At 34.9% G+C, this 13,180-nt stretch overlaps 1 protein-coding gene across 1 annotated transcript; it reads left to right on the top strand.

Annotated features, from left to right (window-relative positions):
* The first annotated feature begins 9,433 nt into the window (after positions 1-9,433).
* On the top strand, positions 9,434-12,975 carry LOC149257239 (germin-like protein 1-1). The gene is made up of 3 exons (XM_089461169.1): positions 9,434-9,509; positions 12,161-12,211; positions 12,437-12,975. The coding sequence occupies exons 1-3, from the start codon at positions 9,434-9,436 to the stop codon at positions 12,973-12,975; spliced, it is 666 nt and encodes a 221-aa protein (XP_089317295.1).
* The last annotated feature ends 205 nt before the right edge of the window (positions 12,976-13,180 follow it).

Genomic DNA, 13,180 nt, shown 5'->3' with positions numbered 1-13,180 from the left:
TAAGATCCATCATGCGTCCTTTCAAAGTTTCATATTCTTGAGTATTCTTGTGTGTGTGCCCACGTATAATTCGATATTTGTTACGCTAGCCAAAACATTTACAAGTCTCAGGCACGACATGAGGATGCTCCAAAGGATAGCATTTGGGACATTCATTTATGTTCTTGGCATGATAGTTGTGTCACTAGTAGAACTCGGAAGACTTGAACCACCAAAGGATAATGGTTTAGTATACATTCCTAATGAAATGATTCCAATGACCATATTTTGGTTGCTTCAACCATATATTCTTAATGTTGTATAAAAAATATTTGCAATCAGGTCAAGTACAAGCAATAATGAATTTTATGGAATTTGGGGAAAAACCAGAAGCATTCTACATTAAATAAGCTACCAGAGGCAATGGAAAGGGGAAACCTTATATACAAGATTTATATCTTATTAAAATCATGCATCTTTCACGATTGGAAGGATTCAATCATCACGTTGCATACAACCAAGGCTCTCTTCCCCTGATCTAAAGATCTTTAAATTATTAATTGATGCATTAAAACAATTGCATGCTTAGCAATGGTGGATCCATCAAACGTAAAATAGTATTACAACCACATTATTGGCCAAAATTATTATAAGACATTAGAGAGCGTTTCAAGCCCTTCAATTAATGAACTTCATATCCAGAGATACTACTTTGCTCCAAAAGAGTGGTGGGAAAAAGATATTGATGAGCTAAAAATAGATTTGTATTGGAGAGTTATGTTGGCCATCAAAAAAACTGGCAAGGTTTTTTGTCCATTGGTTGGAGAAACATTGTGAGTGTACACATCACGTTGGTTGCGGGGTATGTCCAAGGAAAAATCCAAGGAAGAAAATGGAAAAGGAAATGCAAGGAATGATTCTAATGATAAATTTGTAGAGATTACTACAAAATATTGGCTTTTTTGGAGACAATTATGTCTTTGTTTCTAACAGAAAAGAGTTCAACCTCATGCTAGTTTTTAATCAAGTTTCTCCACGAAGCAACCATTTTAGAAAATACTCGAGCACTTAATGTTGAAATAGTAGAGTTCCCCAACCAACCCATTCCAACAAAGACATAAAAATGAAAAGAGCATAACATTGTACTAGAATTTGTAGAAAGTAGAATATCATCTTCTGCAACACACAACCTAAATCTTAAAAGTTAGAAATCTAATTGATGCATATTTGGTAAAGATTGTTAGAGATGTGAATCTATCAATTTCAAGATTCACCTCACTTACAGAAGCTATTAACAAGTATCAACAAAAGCATTGACATGGGTAACAATGCCTTGACTCGACACTCAGTTGAACATGGGCGATCAAGGTAAACTCAAAGGAACAAAAGATCTATATTAATTCAAAGATATATGTGTTGGAAGAAAGGATTGAAGTCAAAAGGAAAGATCAACTAGTTAAATAGGTGGCAGGATTCCTCATATCATACAAAGCTCAGCATCAGGAATTCCTTGAAGTTGCACCAAAATTTTTCAAAATAAAAACATTGCACGAGGTAGTGATAAAAGATTGCACAATTACAAAACTACAATAAGCACAAATATATGTGATCTTTAAAAAAAGAGGCATTGGAATTCAACACGCAGTGAAAAGGCACAAGTGGCAACATTGACTTAAGAAATATAGAAAAGATTGTGACCCAATTTATAATACAAAATGGTGAAGAAAAAATACACCAATGTGTGCATTTAAGTTTTATGAAAAATTTTAGAACAATCACAAGTCAAATTTGCACATGATACTAATTGGAATTCTGCAGAAAACGTATAAAATTTATACCTAGGTACATTATGGATTAAATTCATAGCTTCTTGTAATCGATACATTTTTGAACAATTGTACCACAACTAAAACTTCATATCTATATCTATATATATACATATACATATATATATCTATATCTATATATATATATATATATATATATATATATATAGATATATATGATGATGATGATTTACGTACCTTCAAAAGTTAATCTTTACACGTCTCTTGTATGGTTTGGAGATGATTTTGTATGCCACTGTCAAAACTGTTGTTCAATCATGAACACTTATAGGGTTGGATCAAATTTTTCATATTTTTCAAGTTTCCTTTATCCACAAAGATTTTATATGTTTCTTTCAATGGATGTAACCTTATTTTACTATTTCAGAAGCTCAATGTCATGTTAAGATATAATAACATGACCTGGGGAAAAGCAACATTTTTCCTGAATTGATTAAGACAACAATGGGAGAGTCATGGCACTTACATGAGATACAATATACATATAACTTTGAATAAAAAGGGCTCTAAATTTATATTGTTTTCTAGTGTTTTAGCATTAGCATATTCGTTGTAGGGATTATGATGATTATGTTTCACTTACATGAGCTCCTTTAGATATATGAAGATGGATATGCTTTTAAGTTTCAATAGACCTATTTATTGGATAGTATCTACCCTTGCAGCATTAAAATTTAGATAAGAAACTCGAATTTTTAATAATAATCTTCTTTGGAAAACATGTCAAATTTAGTATTATCACCTTGCTATAACAACAACACTAGTCTTTTCTTGAAATTGTAACAAAAAATATTTGACAGTGTCTTTCAAATAATGAAAAAATCTTAAATGTCATGCACAATCTATAAAAATAAAGGCCTTATTCCCAAGTCATTAAAAGTAAATATAATAAAAAAGAGATTGAAAAGGATTACATACTTCTTCTTGTGTTTGACATTTTGTCATCTTGTATCTCACAGTAGGATATGTGTCATTTATAACAATTTCTCTAACTAATATCTATAAGAACGAATAATTGAGTCAAACCCCTTAGTAAGAACACTTGTTATTTCTAAAAACAGTTAGAAACACAAATAGTGGGGGGATGAAAGAAACAACAACATCCCTAATTCATCCTTTGGATAGTAGCTCAACTTGACATCAAATAGCAGGTTGACAACTGGTAAATTAAGGAAAAAACAATTACTTAGAAACAGTTAGAAGAGGTTGATCCTCTTGTTTTTGATAGGCATCATGCTTGACGATTTTTTTCCATAATAATCATGACAATGCTGAAAGCATTAGCCTCAAAAAAAAAGAAGAAAAGAAGGCTTCAAAACAGCAACAGAACTTGGTTGTCTACCATGCAAAGGATGACCAAAATGGCATGTTTTTTTTCTTCCCTCCGAAATAATTAGGGAAAATTCATCCCCTTAATGGTCTTCCCTTTATATACAGGTTTGAAAGGAGGTCAAAAGGTTGTATATTGGTTTTCTCTAGACAATGTAGTAGCAGCAAAAAACTCTTCATTCTTTCACTCCTTCGAACCTCAGACCACTGCCTTCACTGCAAGTAAGGCTTCATCTGTAGCCTGTCATTTGTGGCTCACTATGATGCAGCCAGACTCTTGAGATTTATTTGATTTATACAATCATGCTTTCTGATCTCTTTGAATCTTAGTTGTTGATGACAAAATTGTTGTTGTGATAGGTAGCTTTATTATGCATCCACAAAGTATTTTTCTCACTTAAGGGACATCTTTCATGCATTCCCATTTAAATTAATTATTACTTACATCTTTGAAAGTTGATCCTGACCAATCAAAATTATTTATTGAACTCACCTTCACTCTTGATTGTTTACAGACAGTCTCAAAGTGAGTCTTGAGTGTGTTGATCATCTTGGAGTACACATATTTATTAATTAGGTAGAAGCATATATCCATTAGGGACACCCCCTGTGACTAGAATAATATTAGTGGGGTTGGAGAAACATTCCAAATATGACAAGGGTTGGTTTGCTTATAATTGTTGAGCAGAATTGCTTGTGCAGGTTTGCATGACAACAACTCAATAATTGGAAAATTGCAAAGAAACACAGATCATTCCTCCAACCTCCCCCACAACACCTAAAACCTTGAATCTTTACATGACTCAAAGATTTAACTAAGCAATGATTGAATGCAAAATTTAGATAAAATATCCACAATTGACTAGCACATGCCAGTGAGAGCACAACGAGCATAACTTACACGCAATAAACCACACAAGTTGATGATCTAAGCATAAATGCGTCAAACAAAATGCAGACCTCCTTTAAAGTTGAAAAGAGGAAATTAACATAAAGCCAAGAATACATCAACAAAGAGGCCCTAAATGGCCTTAGAGTCCAAAAATAATCATGCTACGACAAATAACTAATACTACATATCATCGAAATCATTGCCTATATTAGGATCCTCATTGTCAAATTATGTCACCCTCTAAAGCATTAAAATAAGATAGATAAAGCTTAACATGGCCAATCGAGATTATATTTGAGTGACAGGTACATTTATACTAGGTTCATGATAGATGATTTCAATGATCACTGCCACTAACATCGAGGTACATAGAGGGCTTGGTCCTCTTAATTAAATGTTATCATTGTTATATCCCCCAGGTTAAAATTTCCCTAGGGCTTGATATAGTACAAGAAAAAAATTGCATTATTCTAGGATCACGAGACTATTTTCAAATCTTACAAATAAGAATAATGTTAATTCCAATAAAGAAAGTAACCAGCGTTCAATTTCATCAATAACTCAGGCACATGATACCATTCCAAAAATAAAAAATGGTTTATAAACACAATCCTTCACATTACAAATTTAGGTCCAAAGCATATGTTAACGACCCTACTACCCTAATTTTGACCTTCAACCAGCTTCATTACCAGAAAATCAATAAAATAAAGTATGGTACAACAAGACATTTTTGCACAGGTAAAAGAAAATTATTTAAAGAGTGACAATGGTCATTCCTCTTTATTAGAGCATTGCTATCAATGCACCATTCGAATTTCAGAGTAATCTCTAAATAGTAAAATTAATCTGCCAAAAAAATTTCTATGGGATGTAACAAAAAGAAGATTGGCATCTACTACCCAAGCTAAAAATCTCAAAACCGAAGAAAGTGGATGGGGTAAAATAAGTGTTCTAGCAACCAAGGCTCCAACAACCAACCTCTTCTGGAGGATCCCATCTGGATCAGATACTTTGTGGAATATGATAATGCAAGGAAAATATCTTTTAAAAAAATTACTTATGAGATTCTGCAAGATAGGAACTTCCAAAGGGATCTTCAATTGGGAACAACATTGTCAAAGGATTTTGGTGCATAACAGATAAATTGTCTTAGGAGAATGGAGAAGGAGAGGAGGTGTCATTTTGGATAAAGATTATAATGGGCAAAACCCATTTAAAGAAACCGAAGGATCATCAAGAATGAAGGAAGCAATAATTAATACAGGATGAATGAAATCCATTGGAAATATGCCATAGATTATTGGTCCCTTTTCACGAATGGAAGAAGACTAGAGATTAGAATATTACGACTAGTGAGGAGGAAAAGATAATTTTGGATAAAAACTTATATCAAAGAAGAATTTTGATAATGGAATATAGTGATTCACTTAGACGAAACAAGGATGGGGCGAAGAGTCATAACATCCGAGAGTATTACAAACCAATCCCGAATCAACAGATCTCCAAAAAAAAAAAACTTCAGGAAAAAAAAAAAAAAAATAAAAATAAAAAATAAAATAAAATTTCATTCTCAGCATTTGGAATAACTTCTAGGATATCCCAACTTACCTTTGGTTATAAATAGAAAAAATCCTAATAGAATAAGCTCTGAAAATGTGGGGGAATATTGGGCCAGCATGGTGAAACAAGCGCATGAGAGATGTTGAAATTATCCAACACCTACTGTTGAAATGTGAAATGATAAATAAAGTATGGTACTTTATTGAGACTGGTGAAAAAAAAAAAAAATTCAAGGGCTAACTAGGTGGAGTATCTATGCAACAATTGGGAAAGTGATTCCCAATTGTTTTAAATCAAATTATCTCCCTAACACACATATTTTATCACAAAAATCTTAATTTAAATTTTATAAATTAACTCTAAAACACATGAAAATTTTAAATAAACTTAAATTAAAACAAAATTGAAATGTGAATACGAAAGATGAATTTGCAAATTATTTTTTAATCACGGAAACAATTTAAATTTAAAGATGACAAAATATCCATACAAACCACAAGACCCGAAATGAAGTTGTTTTTCAAAGTAAGGATTAGGGTAATTTGCGTAAAGAGTGGTTGTTTTTATCTTATTGAACAAAGTTTGAACGTCTCCTCATATCGATATATGTTATGTTTGGACATGGGAAGATGGAGATTGTTTAGTACACTAGATGTGCATGATAAATACATAATAATAATGTTAAACATCACATCGATTGATAAACATTATTTTTTTTCCCATGGTGGAGGACTTGCTGCAATGTTTATATAGAAGAAAGAAAGAAAGAAATTATTTTAACATCCACGAGGCTAAAGATAGCCTATGGGACAAATTGCTTCTTCATCTGCTTGATGTATTCAACCCTTTTTCTGTGAATCTTCACAATAAATGCTTCCAGCTTCTCAACAAACCCCTCGCTAAATAGATTATCCCAAGATCTAGCTGCTAGCATATATGCATAACCTTCCCTGTTGTCTTTGAAGGCCTCACATTCTAAAATGAAATTTTTTTCTGTTTCCACTTTTCCGGAAGAACAGACAATGCATACCCTTTCCTCCCACGCTTCCTTTGGCCTTTTCCAATGCCCTGTTTCACAACGGAGTTGATGAGAATTAGTCCTTAACTGAGCAATAAGAATTTTGGCTCTCCAAGAGATATTGGCCTCTATGTATGCTTTTGGTCGATGATTATGAGTGGGATTAAACACTTTAATATAGTAATTTTTCTTTCTTCCTAGCTCCTTATCCCAAGTACGTTTGTGGAACTTTTCCATAACAAAGGCTTTTATCTCTTTGTTGTTTATAGGACACTCATTCAAGCAAATACCCCATTACTAAACCATTTGTTATTTTGTTGCATCCAAGTTTTTTTTCTCTTGCACAATCTATCATTAAAGACAACCTTAGGCCATCTACCCTCTTCCATTTGCTTAATTTTTTTAAATACCTTATCACTCGCACCATAGCAGTTGCTTCAATAGGAAAAGTCATTGTTTCACTTAACAAGATACCATAAGGAACTTCACTTTTAAACATAAATTTGTTTGTAATCAAACGCTTCTGAATTTTCTCAATTTGTCTCCACTGCATGTTGGAGGTACTTCTAGCCCACAATTCACAACCATAGAGAATCACCGGAATCACTAGAAGCCCAAAAAGAGTTTGAGTGGTCTTCCAGTCCCATAACTCTGCCCCCCCAAAGTTCTTTTCTTTCTACAACCATTGCAGCTTAGATTTTTGTTGAAGTCAATTACAAGGTACTTGTAACCTGCAACTTCTTCCAGAATGTTGCATTCAAAGTAGAACTTATGCTGGTTATGTTTTCTTTTCTTAGAGAAGACCACTACTTTTGTTTTGTTGATATTGACTTGCATCCCCACACTTCTACAAAAATTCTCAAGGGATAGTAAGTGCTCTTGCAAACCAAGTGTCGATTTAGCAATCAGAATAAGGTCATCTGCATACAAAAGAAGCCTTATAACAAACTTCCACAACTATATACCATCACCCCCTTGCAAATTTAACCACTCCTCAAGCTTGTCGATATATAAACCAAAAAGGGTAGGAGATAGTGGGCAACCTTGCTTGACCCCGATATCGCTTCTAAAACTTTCAAAATGCATGCTGAAGTTTTAATTTTGACTTTCACCTCTTCATATAGCCTATGCACAGCTGCTCTCAAATGCTTAGGAACCCCAAGTTCCTCCATTCTCTACCAAAGTTTATCCCTAGGAACCGAGTCAAACGCATTTCTGAAATCAATAAAGCAACAAAAGGCTTCTTCCTTTTTCTCCCAAACTTTTTCAACAATGTGCCTTAAAGTTATGCAATGATCAACTGTGGAATGTTTAGGTCTAAAACCTGCTTGCCCTTTAGCACGTTTATCTCTTTCTTCTGCCCACTTGCTAATTTTGTTTTCTAGCATGCTTCCAAATAGCTTTTCAAATAAAGGGTTTATCATGATGGTCCTATAATTGGAGGGATTATTGACATCATCGCTCTTGAAAAGAGGTATTGCCAGACTAGTTGTCCAATCTATGGGGAGCCCTTGTTGTATGATGTTGTTGAAGATTTTTGTAATGTGAGGTGAAAAAATCTTTGAGCCCCACTTTAGATATTCTGCTTGGAGTTCAGCTAACTCTTTTGCTTTTCTGTTATGAAACCAGCTCACAAAAAGATAGAAAAGATAGATCAATGCCTTAGAATTCAACCTCTTCGAGGGGGCAACGTCCTTTACATTACGTAAATGAACAATTCTTCGATGATACAAATGACAAGACCTCCTTTTGTATATATAGGAGTCTAAGGGTTCATAATATAATCAGAGCCGACATAACAATAATAATGTAAGGGCATAATAATAACAATAGTGGGCTTCTATGGGGCACAATAGTAACAATATGGGGACTACATGGGTATAAAAATATAATAAGGGGGCTGTACTAATAACAATAAGGGGTTACACTAGTAGTATAGGGGCCTAACATGCCCCTCTCCTTCAAAAAGTGTTGTCCTCAACGCTTGAGTAGTTCTTGATGCTTCTGTATAATATTCTTGTCCTCCCGTGTGGAATTTTCAGCAGGTAAGTTCTTCCACTTGATGAGATACTCTGAAATGTATCGATTTCGTAGCTGTCGGGTTCTTTTTTTTGTGACTGCTCCAGGTTCCAATATGATTTTTCCTTCCTCTTCAAGTTCTGGCAATATTGTTTGAATTGGGATCTTCTGCAACTTTTGAATGAGTGACCACATTTCTTCATCCTTCTTCCATTCATCCCTTGCTTCGTTTATCCAATCTAGTTGCATAATAGCAATAACACAAAACAATGTTTCCACATCCTCATCCTTTCTTGAGAGTGCATTTGCAACAAAATTTTGCTTCCCTTTTCTATAGATGATGTCAAACTCATAACCCAATATATTTGTGACCCATTTTTTCTGTTCTTCTATAGATAATATTTGTTCTAAAAATTATTTAAGACTATCATGATCCATTTTTAACTTGAAATGTCCTCCCATTTGGTAAGGTTGCCATTTCTTAAGTGCATATAGTATTTCCAACATTTCCTTCTCATAAATAGCTTTCTTGAGATGTAGCAGTAAAAATAACCAATCACCTACATCAAAACATTTTTCACTACAATGTTGATCTACCTGTTGTTTCATTCGATTTTGCACCAAAATGGCATTATCCTTTAAAAGTTGGAGAAATTCTTGTTGATGCTCGATGTGATCTTTCACTGCTTGAACCTTTTTCTTCTTGATATGTCCTTCTATCTTGAGAGTTTGAGGAGTGGTAATTTCTTCCAATGCTTTACAAGATATGGTCAGATTCATTTATTGATGCTCGATGCGATCTTTCACTTCTTGAACATTTTTCTTCTTGATATGTCCTTCTATCTTGATAATTTGAGGAGTGGTAATTCCGGCCAATGCATTACAAGATATGGTTGGATTCATTTCTTCTTTCTCAATGTGATATTTCACTTCTTTAACCTTTTTCTTCTTGATATGTCCTTCTACCTTGAGATTTTGAGAAGTAATTCTTGTCAATGCTTTACAAGATATGGTCGGATTCATTTCTTCTTTCTCTGGGGTTGGTTCCTGGTGTATATACTCTTCTTTTGATGTTTCTTGATATTTTTCTTCCTCCTCTTCATAATCTATGTAAAATAATTTCTTCTCAGCACACTTATGACCTTTAGTGCATTTGCTATCACAATTGTAACAAAGTTTTTTTTCTCTTTTATCTTCCAATTGTTGTGGTGTAACCCTTGTAGGTTGTGGAAGGCTAGGAGAAACAACACTTCCATTATTATAGTTGTGAGGGGTAGACTTCCTTGTTGCCATAATTTTACTTTACACTATGTAACAAAGCTCTTTTACTCTTTCCAATTGTTGTGATGTTGATCTAAAGAAGGTGTTGCTCTTTGTATCCTCATAATGTGCTATCATTTCCTCCATGAAAATTGACCACACAACAAGTTGTTTATGAGAGGAAATCCCTTTATACCATAAAAATTGATCTGGTTCTAAATATTAAGATTCAGTACATACGTTTTGTAACAGTGGTACACCATGTAGATCAAAATATTGCTCCATCTGAATTATCCAATTTACTGGATACTTGCCATCAAACTTCCTCATATCGCCTTTTCTTTATTTAAGGAGCTCGATCTTGAAACGATTATAACTTTGTAATTTTGGTTCTTCCAGTTCTGAAATTGTGACTTGCAGTAGCCCTCTGTGTCCTCTTTCCAATGTCACTAGTCTGATCCAAATTGGATTCTCCAAGGAAGAGTTATGCCAAATCTCCCATGATGACCTGATTATAGACTAGTTCAGTAGAGAAAACTTGTCAAATGTGCCACGTGTCACTGTTTCGACCTTTGGATCTGAAAAAATGTATACAAGAAACTACAGTCTATCCTCGTTCTGTAACTTCTTACAAAATTTCAATCTGATGCTTAAAACAAAAGTTATGACTATTTTCCCTAGGTCACCTATTTGGAATGTAATTCAGGAGTCTGCAAAAAGGTCAACTTCCTCAGATCATATCTCCGCAAATATAGCACCAAAAGCTCTAAAATTCAGACCCGAGCTTTAGACTGATTTCAACCCAAATGGGTTTTTTATTAGCATCTGAAACATCATAGAAAAAAATTTATAGCGCAAATGCCATGATGACCTGTTTGGAGCATTGAAACCCTAGAATCCAAAGCTCTGATACCAAATGTTATGAAACCAGCGCACAAAAAGATAGAAAAGATCAATGCCTTAGAATTCAGTCTCTTCGAGGGGGCAACCTCCTTTACATTACATAAATGAACAATTCTTCGATGATACAAATGACAAGACCTCCTTTCTATATATAGAAGTCTAAGGGGTCATAATATAATCAGAGCCGACATAAAAATAATAATGTAAGGGCACAATAATAACAATAGTGGGCTTCTATGGGGCACAATAGTAACAATATGGGGACTACATGGGTACAACAATATAATAAGGGGGTTGTACTAATAACAATAAGGGGTTACACTAGTAGTATAGGGGCCTAACATTTTCCAATACCCAGCTTCTTGATACCCATCTCTACCTCTTGTACTGTGAAGAGTTCAATATCAGTGTTGACCAAGGGGGCAGGGTCAACCTTGGGAACCTGCTCATAGAGTTGTCTTGCATAGTCAAACCATTTAGAATCTGTAATATTATTTCCAATTTGTATCTTTTTTGGTTGGAGTTCCTTCCAAAATAATATAGGATTATTTTTCCCGATGAAGATTAGTTCTTCCCTCCTTGAAACCATGAAATCAGCCTTTTTCTTGCTTAATAACTGCTTGTAAGATTTGAGCTTTATCTTATCCTTGTTTGACTCTTTCCACATTCTCCTTGCCTTTTTGCATTCCTCGTCAATCAAGCATTAACTGGAGAACATCAATTTGTTTCAGACTTCTTAATTTTTGTTGTTAATTTATTTAAAAGAAATATTTCGAACGAAATGGAAAAGGTGCGCTCACACTGCTGTTGTTGTGTGTTGTGCATTACTATTCTATTCTGTTTAACAAATAAATGAAAAACAGAGACGAGTAGACAAAGTGACCAAGTCTTCTTGAAGAAACATGAAATTTTTTATAGCATCTAAAACATAATCCCTTCAACCAATCTTGGTTGAGACGTAACCAGAATCAGAATCAATGAGGACACCGTCATATGTGGCAGACGGGATTGGGTAGCTAATGACTGCACGTCATTTTCAATTTTAATTTCTGAACAGACAACCACGTCCAAGTAGAAGACACAGTCCATCAAGCAAGCAAATTTAGCTCAAGAACTTGGTGTTGGTGTTGGTGTTTGTGTTGTTATAAAAAGGAAAAATGCTCTTCATATTTCACCAAACTCCATCTATCATATCATCTAAGGATCTGATAAGATAAGAGAAAGCATCTACTCGAATCGAATAGAATCGAAGAATAGTTGCCTGAGTTAGCTGCAGTCCAGTCATGAAATCCTTTCTAGCACTAGCGCTTGTAGTACTAGTGGCACATAATATTGTTATTGTGCATGCAGGTGATGCAGATCCTTTACGAGATGTTTGCGTGGCTCACAAGACGAGTAGAGGTATGTAAGACTTTGAGTTTGAGACCGTGATCATGTGTTTGCTAATTAGGGTTTCCTTTCGTTTCATGCAATGTGAATAATAATATAATCTGATCATGCGATTAGGGTTTCGATTCGTTTCATGCGATGTGAATAATACTCTAATCTGATCATATATATATATATATATGTGTGTGTGTGTGTGTGTGTGTGTGTGTGTGTGTGTTTATTTGACTGTAATTGCAGTTAATGTGAACGGGTTCCCGTGTACGGATGCAAGCATCGTTATTGCAGATGACTTCATGTTCAAGGGCCTAGATATTGCAGGGGATACAAGTAACATGATAGGATCCAACGTCACTCCAGCCAATGTAATGCAGATACCAGGCTTAAACACCTTGGGAATCTCCTTGGCTCGGATTGATTTCGCTGCTCCTCTCGGCGTTAATCCCCCTCACACTCATCCTCGGGCCACAGAAATCTTGGTGATCATGGAGGGTACTCTCTCAGTCGGCTTTATCACCACTGTCAATAAATTGTTCAGCAAAACGCTTGAGAAGGGAGACTTGTTCGTGTTCCCCAAAGGTCTGGTGCACTTCCAACATAACGTGGGCTATGGCAACGTAGTGGCCATCTCTGCACTGAGCAACCAGCTTCCGGGAACCCAGCAAGTCGCCCAATCCTTGTTTGGAGCCTCTCCCCCGATTGATGCCTCCCTTCTGGCCAAAGCTTTCAAGATCGACCCCTCCCTAGTGAAACTTCTCCAAAGGAAATTCTTGGCTTGATGCTCACTCATCTAATTCATTCATTCATGCCACGAGTGAGTCACTCACTAGTCATTCAGATGTTATGCGGTTAACCGAATAAATAAATAAAACCAGTCTTTCCCTCACGTGTATAGTGATCTATATGCAATAAAGTAAAATTCTACACCACATGTATAGTGATGTATACGCAATAAAGGGAAATTTTTCACCATTCCAACATGGG

This window comes from Pinus tabuliformis, chromosome 6 (assembly GCF_031772625.1).
Source record: "Pinus tabuliformis cultivar Carrire ecotype Pingquan chromosome 6, CPIR1, whole genome shotgun sequence".
Lineage (NCBI taxonomy): Eukaryota > Viridiplantae > Streptophyta > Pinopsida > Pinales > Pinaceae > Pinus > Pinus tabuliformis.
The sequence above is the reverse complement of the archived record's forward strand: the minus strand, read 5'-3'. Positions and strand labels throughout refer to the sequence as shown.

Bases quoted from the DNA above. Each gene is read 5' to 3' on its own strand.
- LOC149257239 (XM_089461169.1), top strand. From the start codon at position 9,434: ATGCTCGATGCGATCTTTCACTTCTTGAACATTTTTCTTCTTGATATG. The intron at 9,510-12,160 runs GTAATTCCGGCC...TTGTGCATGCAG, and splicing joins TCTTGATAATTTGAGGAGTG to GTGATGCAGATCCTTTACGA. The intron at 12,212-12,436 runs GTATGTAAGACT...CTGTAATTGCAG, and splicing joins GGCTCACAAGACGAGTAGAG to TTAATGTGAACGGGTTCCCG.